General features: G+C 46.1%; 1 protein-coding gene across 1 annotated transcript in view; it reads right to left on the bottom strand.

The window, feature by feature from the left end:
- pax3b (paired box 3b) overlaps window positions 1-10256 on the bottom strand; it is a 25630-nt gene extending 15374 nt beyond the window's left edge. The window contains exons 1-4 of the mRNA XM_056282781.1: window positions 10009-10256; window positions 9195-9430; window positions 8877-9006; window positions 8302-8445 (exon numbers count right to left, since the gene is read on the bottom strand). Coding sequence (XP_056138756.1) covers window positions 8302-8445; window positions 8877-9006; window positions 9195-9430; window positions 10009-10093 — 595 coding nt within the window. The 5' untranslated portion in view covers window positions 10094-10256. The remainder of the gene's footprint in view (window positions 1-8301; window positions 8446-8876; window positions 9007-9194; window positions 9431-10008) is intronic.
- Between the last annotated feature and the right edge of the window lie 488 nt (window positions 10257-10744).

Genomic DNA, 10744 nt, shown 5'->3' with positions numbered 1-10744 from the left:
CTGGCTAGGCAATATCGCCCGGGAGCTTTGGAGCATTTGTGTCTTTAACCCGCAAAAGTACGAGAGAGAGCGAGAGAGCGAGGGGATGAGGTGGGGGCGGGGGTCAGAGGAGAAAAGAAAACTGTTTAATTTAACCAAACTGAAGTCCTGAGAGGCACACAGCGCACGGACTTCCAGCCAAAACAACCTTTCAGGAGCCAAGAAAGCCCAAAATGGCTCCTGCCATGCACAGCCAGCCCAGGGAGAAGAAAAATGAGGAGGAGAAGGAGGAGGAGAAGAAGTAGAAGAAGAGAAGAATAGGGGACTTAGCTGAAACAGCCTGTTGGTAAGACTTTGGCATTGGTGATTTTTTTTTTGGGGGGGGGGGTCGTCGAGTGGTGACAAAGAGGCTTAAATATGTCCACTGAGACAGTTGGCCAAGACATATTGGGTGTATATATATGAATGTGAGAGGGGGACGTCTGAGATTTGGATTTTGGGGTTGGTGGATTGACTGACCATATGTGTGCTATTTACACCCTTCCCTGGACATGCTAGTAAACTCTTCAGGGGTTTTGGTTAAATCAAGCCTGTGACACATTTGCCCCTCAACCCCGTCCCCTCCTCCCCCACTCCAAAAAAAAAACACACACACAAATCAAAAGGCAGAGGAGACGAAGGCAGCATTATTTGGGTGGGCTGACCATGCTGCTCTCATTCAGAGGCTGGTGCACTGAGTGACTGGCCGACTGCATTAAACAGTACATAGAAGTCAAGGCAGGCAGATGCTGGGCTGCATAATGGCTTAACTGACAGCTTATAGACCCATCTGTGCCTTGTTCTGGCAGGTTAAGAAAAAGCCAGTGTGAATTTGTGTGGGTGCATCTGTATGTCTGTGTGCGTGCGTGTGCGTGCGTGTGGTCTGGGCGGTTACTCACTTGACTTGCTAAGGAGGAGTCCTGACCTTCACAGCTGCCTTGTAATTGAGAGTGTGTCAGAGCTGAGTGTATGTGTGTGTCTGTGTGTGTGTGTGTCTGTGTGTGTGTGTGTGTGCGCACACGTGCACAGGTGTGCAATTTGTCTACATTACCAGTGAGTGTGTGTCTACACAAAAGATGTGTAGACAGATAAAAAAAAAAACACTGTCATCTCGTCACATAACGCGAACCGACGTTGTTAACAAGGAATCATGAGGATCAGGTCTTAAGGGGGTTATCAGGAAATTGCTACCTGTCATTTGTAACAAAATGTGTTTCTAACCCTGTTTCCTGTATAGGGCTGAGGGAGACTGACCCCATGCTGCCCTCTAACCCTGTCGAGCCGGGCCGTAGTGAGCGATGGGCAGCAACCACAGGGGATACGGCCCACGACAAAAACAGTTCTTTTATGGCCTGATAGGACTGTGATCTCAGGAAAAGCCTGAAAAATTGCTTATAACTCTCACCAGGGGTGACTTGTAGAAAATGTACCGCGGTGGGGTTTTGCAGAGGCAACCTGACATCAGATCTCCCCTCCCCACAGTTGTCAAGGAGGACGTGTTTTACAATTTGATGTTCCATCTTCATCCATCATTCAATCTATGCATGGGCTACAGCAGCCTTGATTTCTTCGAGCAAAATGGAGTGAGTGTCATGGAACAGTCTGTGAGCAAGAGTCATTCCTTGCAGGGATCTGTAGCTGAAATATGCCTTTCCTTTAAAATATGCATCACTTTAAAGCTATTGGACCTTTTGAAAAATAAGCGATCGCTAAAATAATGGAACTATGCGTTTTCTACTTTAATAAATTTGGAAAAACAGGGAAAAAAATGAAAAGATGCAACGTATATAGCAATAGCAAGACATCTTCTCTTGGACAACTAGAAATTTGACTGAGAAACACATGTGTTCCTAACCCATCCCATTGTGGCAGAGAGACATCTGAGCCTCATTTGTTAACAAAGCCCTGAATGAGAGGCCGTCAGATGATTGACAGCTGCCTGTCCCCTCCCATCAGAAATTCAGCCTCTGTGTTCACTGGCCAATGGCTGGCCTCTTTTAAACTTTGACGCCTTACCCCAATTTTGCCTCATCCATGCAAATAAAAACACACACACACACACACGCACACAATGACAGATTTATGAAAGCTGTGCACACATGAAAACACACTCCCATTGTTCCTTACCTTCTCAGACACACATGCACACAAACACACACCCAGATTAAAAATAATCTCTCTTCACATTTCCCCCCTCTCTCTTCAGTCATTGTGTCTACAGACATACTTGCACTATATAAAGAGGGGCCTTATTCCAAGGAGAGCCATTCTACTTGACCTTCGCTGGGCCTTTTCACTCTTTCACTGCCTTTAAACCGTCTTTGGGGTTCACTCGCTCTTGGCTCAATGTGGCTAGTCCATCATGGGTGAAGGCTGGGGCGCTGGAGAGGGTCTAAAGCGGGAATACCCTAGATACACACACATGCGCGCGCACACACTGACACATGTGTGCACACACGCACGAACGCACGCACGCACGCACGCACAAATGCACGCAAGCCCCCTCCTTTCCAAAAATGACCCTGACTTCAAAGTTGGTGTGCATTCATTAATTGCCCTTTGAATTGATATCAGAGGGTCACAATAAGAGTGTGAAAGGAAAAAGAGGCTTTAATGAAGCATAGAGCTTCCATTCATTTGCAGATAACTATGTTTTCATGCCTGGATAGTCATTGTGCATGGACTTATTAGAAAGGAAACTCACAAGAGAGGGAGGAGCAGTGGATGTGGAAGAGAGAGCAAAAGGGGGACAGAAAGAGCCCCGGGGTAAGGGAGAGTGATTTGGTGCTCACCACTTGGCCCTTGTGTCCCCCATTGCCCTCATGCCCAGGGACACAGTGAGTGACACATTCTTCCACCAGACGGGCAAACAGACAGACAAGAGCCTTCTTCACCAGAGGACACCAACGGCCAGCAGCTTTTATCAGCTCCATATAGCGCATCATCAGTGCTGTCTGGGACACTTAAGCATTGATGAGGTAAGAATAACAGCCGCCAATCTATCTCGCTTAGATAGAAATAAAAAGACAGAAGAAACAGCAGAAACTCCAAAAAGGAAAATATCTCAAATGAAACGGTGAGCTTGCCCTAGTTCATCCTGTGTGCGGGCGGCCTTTGGTCAAAACGTATTTTTGTGGCTGCAAAAAAGTTCAACTAAGCACCGAAGTATGTGGTGTGGCTGTCATATTGTGATATTTGAATAGCATGGTGATTCAGAGCTCTTCAGCCGTAGAAAAAAAAAAGAAAGACATGCTCATGAAGAATGCATGCTCATGGAAATTAGTGAGCAATTCTGATTAACCTTCAGCAAAAGTTAACTGTTGATTTCATTTACAAAAAAAAAACTAGGTATCTAGCTAGCCAGCTACAATTTGTTATGGAAAAAAATTGCTTTTTCAGAGAAGTCTGTACTGAACAATATACATACTACAAACACACATATATATTATATATATATAATACTTGACTCACTGGATTATATATATATATATATATATATATATATATATATGTTTTACTTATCTTACAATAATCGCTGTGCCACTGCTAAAATTCAGTCAGTTGCTCTTTAGATACTATCATCACCCATTAAACACACAAACCCTGTCCCTCCTACTCCCTCAATCCATTTTCTGTATCCATTTTGCAACAGCCCCCCCCCTTTTCTCTCTTATAACTCTGTTTTCTCTATCTCTATCTCTCTCTCCCTTGCTTTCTTGTCCTCCTCTCCTTCTCCCTTGCTCCTCTCAACCCCCTCTCTCCTGGCACCGGTTCAATGAGTGCCCACATATTACATTTGCAGCACAAAATCCTTCACCCAAAGTGGCAGGGCAACTGGGCTCCTCATTCACTCATATTATTTACACAAACAATGTCCTGCGCCGTTTCTGTGACAAAGCAAGCTAAATCTTTATGGCTCTTTCATGTATTGTCCACTCATGGTTCCCTGTTGTCCCTCGGCTATTGGCCTGGTCCCTGGATACAATGAGCCCTGGAGAATGGAGGCAGATTGAAGGAATGTGCCTCAATAAACCTAATTATGACATGATGACTGCGCTCACCATGGTAGGGGTTTTTCAAAGATCCCGGGCTTATTCAATTAGCCCTTTCCAGGATCCCCTTTCACCAAATAAAGTTATCCCTTTGACTGTTTGCATTGGAGAGTGGAATGCATGTGCTTGTGTGTGTCTGTGTGTGTGTGTGTGTGTGTGTGTGTCTGTGTGCGCGCGCGTGTGTGTGTGCGTGCGCGTGTGTGTGTGTGTGCACTCGCACCCGCTTGGCCTAAATGGAAATGTGTCCTCCCTCTCAACAAGGCTCCTCTGTATCATCTGGTTAATTTCACCTGATGAAATATTGACTTAAAAAAGATACACTGTGAAAATGGGCAGGAGGAGGAGGGAGGGGGCGGGGCAAGTGTGACTGTTGTAGTGACTAACTTGTCTCCATGCAGGGTTAATAAGTATGATGTTGGAAGTGGTAGTGGGCCCTGCGCTGGCCCTCGATGCCAACTACATCTAAATGCAACATTATGCAGGATTAGTGCCAAAAATGTCCCATAAGCATCCATGCAGCATTACCAATTCAGATACCAGGCCTGGAAATTGATGTTAGAAAATGAATGTTTAGGCTAACTTGAGAGCAAAAGAGGGGATAGAAATCCATAAGTATTTCTTTTTTTTGTTTGTTTTGATTGTCAAATTGACCTGCTGCACAGGAAGGAAGACCCATTCATGATACATAAAATAAAAGTTGGTTATGAAAACTGTATAAACACGCGGCCCACCTTCGACTCATGCAAGAGATGCGTACCCCCCCCCCCCGTCGAAAGTGCTTCAATTAATTAAAGACTTTTCTAAGGGATACAACAATTAATTTTAAAGGAATGTGGTCTTAACCAGAACTCCTCTCCCACATTTTTTTTATTTTATTTTTCTTCTCTATAATAATGTCTGATCAGAATTATAAAAACGTACTCTTTTCACGTTCAAGCACACCCACTGAACTATTAACCAGCATTTAATATGATGGCATTAATAGAAGCCATCGGTTTCACATGACTTGGTTAGATACGCGATTTTCGTTTCCTCAGCACCAATAAACTCTCAGACCAACATCCAAAACGAAAAAAAAGTAATCCTGCTTATTCACAAATAATTTACCGTTCACTATCCATTTACTACTTGCTATAGCTATTAAATAAACCAGCCCTACTACTTCTTGCTACGTTTGAGTTATCGAGTTGTATAGCTAGGAAGTTGGGTAAAGTAACGAAATATCCAGGTAACCTCCAGGCGAAGGCATAAAGTTAATTAACTTCTGCGCAACAGGCTGGATGTCTTTTGTGTGGGCCTGCGCTCTGCAGGACGGACTCCAGATATTAAACGAATGTGCGCCGCGGGCAGAGAGAGAGAGAGAGAGAGAGAGAGAGAGAGAGAGAGAGAGAGAGAGAGAGAGAGAGAGAGAGAGAGAGAGAGAGAGAGAGAGAGAGAGAGAGAGAGAGAGAGAGAGAGAGAGAGAGAGAGAGGAGAGAGAGAGAGAGAGAGAGAGAGAGAGAGAGAGAGAGAGAGAGAGAGAGAGAGAGAGAGAGAGAGAGAGAGAGAGAGAGAGAGAGAGAGAGAGAGAGAGAGAGAGAGAGAGAGAGTAGAAAAAAGGAGAGGGGCGGTCTCGCTAGCCAGATGAAAGCGGGATGAAATAAAAGAGTCGATTTAATCTGCTTGAAGAGATTTGTGGAGCAAGGACGGATAGGAGGAGGGAGGGAGGGGGGTGAGTTTTGGAGCTGTGCGCATGACGAGTGGCAGGGTCCCATTGTGCGGCGCCGCTCGAGGCCAAGCCGCCGCTCTCGGGGGAGAACATTGGTCCCCATTCACCAAAGCACTCTTTAATACACTTCCCTCCGTCATTAAATGTGACATAGCACAATATCGACATCGTTTAGAAGACATTATTAATGTGCATGAGGGCAATACCGGGGGTCCCATCAAAGAATCAATTTTAGGTCACGCATCAGAGGCTTCAGACTACTTCGATGCTATTTTTAGCATCACCCAGTGTGTCCCGCCTCGGAATGCCATATTTTTTTGTTCCCACGTGAGTCGTGAGCTTATTAATCATGGAAATACGAATGAAATCATCAGAGGGACGACGACAGCGTCTGCCGGGTTTTCTTCTTCTTCTTCTTCTTCTTCTTCTTCTTCTTCTTCTTCTTCTTCTTCTTCTTCTTCTTCTTCTTCTTCTTCTTCTTCTGCTGCTGCTTCTCTTTTGTGACACTGACATTTCGTTTTCGACGAGAAGAAGTCACCCCGGATCTTCAACGCCATCCGATTCCAAACCCAAACCGAGGTTGGCGTGGGCTATTTGAAAGCAGAAAAATAAAAATAGGCATGCCCAAAAAGAGCACGGTAAACTTTTGGGTGTTGCTTTAACTGCCAGAGCATAAATATCGAAATCCAAATGGAATTCAATTAAACTCTCGGACGTTCGCTGAGGTTATCAAACCCTTTGTGATGAGCTACTATTTATAGGCCCCTACCGTTAGCCAACAAAGCGTTTACGCATTGGCCAGTTTATGCGTGATAGAAAATAGTAAAAGTGGAACGTGCTCATTTCAGATTATTACGTGCAATCTTTTTTTTTTCCTCTCCGATGTTTGTATTAGTCTGCCTTTTCGCGCGCACGCGCGCGCCTGCGTATGAACCCCTCACTATCGTCGCCAGGCATCCGTACGTGAGTCGATTTCAGAGGCTTCAATTGTCCGGCTGAATGGCGGTGGGCTCCTTTCGCCGACCCCAAAAGAAACATTTTGTAGGTGAAAACGGCCATTTTCTCCCCGGTGAACGGCCCCCTAAACCGTGCAGGAGCGCGGCTATTGGCGGTCCCTGAATAATTCATCCTTCATTGCCGCCTCATAATGTCTTTTCTCCGGCTTTTGTATAGGGGAGCTCTCCTCTCCCCTTTTCTGACTGAATTATAAACAGGTTGCCTTTTTATGGCAACCAAGCTGCTTCCAAAGCTGGCCTTTGTCCGCGCGCAACCGAAGCGTGAGTTTCAATGGACTCTCGGGCCTTTGTCTCCCAAGTTCATCCTCAAGTGTCCAATTGTGTGCGCGATGGCCCGTCTTTGTGAGGGATGAAACTGTTATACAAATGTTTGATCAACTCATTTGGGGACGTTTTGTCTCGTCGAGCCGCCCGTCTCCCTTCCATCAATTCGTTTTACTGTCCCCGCGACTGTACAGAAAAGCAAGGAAGTGCGTTAAAGGGGACAATAGAAATGCTAATGTTTAAATAGCCCACACCTCCTAAAATGTTAGAAACGTTAGAGGACTCCTTTGCCTGAACAGACTACTGGTCAAAATCATGCGGACAGTCGCCTCTATAGGGCCTGTGCTGCCTTTGACCTGCATCCATTTTTTATATATTGCTTCATTCTACCGATGGAGGAGCCAAGCAAAGCTAACCTGGAGATACACGAGCAAATCGAAGGATGTCACCAACAAGAGGACTATGTCATTAGCGTGTCACGCAGGTTTTTATAGGCCTGGGTTTATCAGGAGACATCAAGCATTCTGTTTGAATTTGCAGGTCCATGGGGATGCCATTAACGAACAAACAAACAATATAAAACAGAAGTACAGACATGATGCTAAAGGCGCTCAAACCACTTTCTTTCAGAAATGTGGCGTGCAGAACACTTCTGAATGTGAGCCGGCAATCACACACACACACACACACACTGGCCTACACGCGCGCGCGCACTTTGGACTTCACACACAAACACACACACACACACACACACGCACACACACACACCATCTCCCTGTCACCTGCTGTTTGATTTACGGTAGCTACACTGCTTTTTGGGAGTATTAGCCAGAGAGATATGGTCGAAAAGGAATTCCTAACTAACGAGGGCAACTGTGTGACCGCGCCAACAAGGGCAAGCACCCCCCCCCCCCCGCGCTATTTAGCCGCATCCCAACAGCTTTACAACCGCTCAAACTTCTCACAGTAGCTAGTTACGACAAAATAAAACACAGTCACCCCTCTCCACTCACCCACCCACCCACACCCACACCCACACACACACACACACACACACACACACACACACACACACACCACACACACACACACACACACACACACACACAAATACAGTTTATGCAGTAGTAATGCTCTAGAGAGTCCGACTGCAATCAACAGGTTGGACTTATGGCTATAGCTGACATTATCTTGTTTTACTTCTTTCTTTCTTTTTTAACACAAACAACTTGAATCCACTCACATCGGTCGCCTAAGATGCCTTCGATGCTGTGTTTGGCCCGCCGATCGCTGTCCTCCAACTCCTTCTTCTCTATCTCGTCTTCGTCGTCGTCTTCGTCTCCTTTCCCACCGAACTTGCACCGCATCATGCGGCTGATTGAGCTCACTGGGTGTAAATCACACAGACAGCTGTACGTTAGCGTTAACACGCGACACAGTCGAATCTGAAGCCACGCTAATGGGCTGCTGATGACGCCAAAGTATGTGCACGAGCTACCCCGCACTAAAATTAGGCCTTAATTGAAGCAGCAAAAAGAGTGGGTCCTGATGCTATAGCTACAAAATTATATAACCTTTAACGAAAATATATTGATAGCCCTATTGGTTAAGGGAAGGTGGCTTCTGAATTATTTGATGCTTTTGCATTAAAAAAAACTGACGACTTATTTCCTATCGTGGTTCCGTTCTTAATTAGGCCATAATGAACGGAGCGGCGGAGGAGTGACACTTCGCTCTCCGGCCTAAGGTCTGCCTGGCTGCCTGCAGGCTGGATACTAAAAAATCAGTTCGACTTTTAATCTCTGCCCCTTTTTTTACCTGAAGGAACGGTGTTCCGGTCACATATCCCATCCTTCAGTAATTTATCTCGGATCTCCCAGCTAAACATACCCGGGTTGTCCCGCTTGTACTCTTCTATTCTCTTCTCTACGTCCGGAGGTGTAGCCTGCTTTAAAGATCAGAAACAGTGCAGTGAGTATGCTGTCAGTGCAAGTATATTTTAGAGAGACTGGGTTAAAAAAGAAGAAGAAGAAACAAACGACAACAGAGTCAAAAGGACTTTTCGTTCTTATGACCCCCTCGTGCAACAATAACTTGTTGCACCCCCTCCACCCCCCGCCGCCCCCCGTCTCATACCTTGGGTTTGCTTCCACCGATAGCCCCGGGTCGGATTGAACCCGTCTCCTGATACCGGCACAGGATTTTGGAAACGCAGCCATGGGAGACCCGCAGCTGTCGGGAGATGACGCACGGCCGGATGCCGTGGTGGGCCATTTCGACGATCTTATGTCGGATGTGGTTTGGCAAAGGTCTACCGTTTATGAAAACTCCCCCGAGCTGGTTCACTCGGCCTTGACCCAGCGGAGTAGAAACTGAATAAACAGAGACACGGACACTGTTACCAGACTACACCGGACGCGCGTCGTCCGTCTCATCCATGGGCGATATAGGATGCCAAGTTTGATATATTTATTCTATTATTTTTATAAGGGGAAACTGTCTTACAATAGATATTACATTCATCCAAAATTCAACCAATTAAAAAAAGGAAATGACAAATGATGCCGCAAAGGCAAATCACAGCTTGCTGGTGATAGGTTGATGCATAGCCTGTACTGTGTTTGTGGGAGATTTGAATTAAAAAAAAAAGAAAATCTCGAATATTTCAAATCAAACCATTTTGTTTGCTGACACCTTGATGTTATGACTGGACTAATAAATTGTACGAAAAAATGGCGGTAGAGTAGCGTTTACCGAGCGCAATTGTTAGATATTTTTTCCCCTATTCAAACGTGCAGATGAACCTCACCAAGTGTAATATATCTTACTTTTACCAAGCCTGTGGTGCAGATTTATGGAAAAAGGGGAGCAGGAAGAAAACAAAAAATAACCCCTCAAGTAACCGAGCTGTCAGTAAAACCGCTGCTCTTACGGCTCCTGATCTTTTTACCTTCCAGTGGGAAGCCGCTGCGGGGGTAATTCTGTGCCAGCGTGGGTCGCATCATCCTGGGAAATGACCCCGCCAATGCAGTCATACCTCCACCACCACCCGACGATAGGGACACCTCCACCCCTGGAGGGCAAACGGCCACTGCTGACGGCGCTGTCGTTATTTGTTGTAGAAACTTCTCTCACACTTTCAGCGAACGTTATCCTTGATTTTGGGTTTAGCCGCAGTTGGCTAACTGTCTAGAGAGAGGGAAAACTCCCGCCCCCCCTCGGGGAGCCAAAGTTACCGAAACAGTCTGGTTGAAAAGGGGGGAAAAAAGGAGGAAAGTTGTAAAAGGGGGACAAGTTCCTTGATCCCTGGTGTGTTCGACGCTGTCCCGGAGAAGACGCTGCCTCGGAGAAGGAGCCGAGACGGAGCTGCCGCGGCTTTCCGCTGGTTATTGTTGTTGTTGTTGTTGACAACGCGTTCAAAGTGAAGGAAGACGGTCCGGAGTGGAGGGATCACATATTAGTTGCGCTGAAGCTTCGCTGTCCGTCAGAAGTTCTCGGCTGTGATTGGTCGAGGGGACGCGCACTCGACCCGCGGCGCTGCGCGATGATTGGCTGACAACTGGAGACGGGAGACTTTTGCCCCTTAAGGAAGCGGCTGTGGACCTTCTTTAGACACGCAAGGGCCTGATTTGGATGAGTGATTTTTTAGTTATTTATATATATTTTTTGACGGATGTAAAAATCAC

This window comes from Lampris incognitus, chromosome 7 (genome assembly GCF_029633865.1).
Source record: "Lampris incognitus isolate fLamInc1 chromosome 7, fLamInc1.hap2, whole genome shotgun sequence".
NCBI classification, from domain to species: Eukaryota; Metazoa; Chordata; class Actinopteri; order Lampriformes; family Lampridae; genus Lampris; species Lampris incognitus.
Note: the sequence above shows the minus strand (reverse complement) of the source record. Positions and strands in the feature narration are given on the sequence as shown.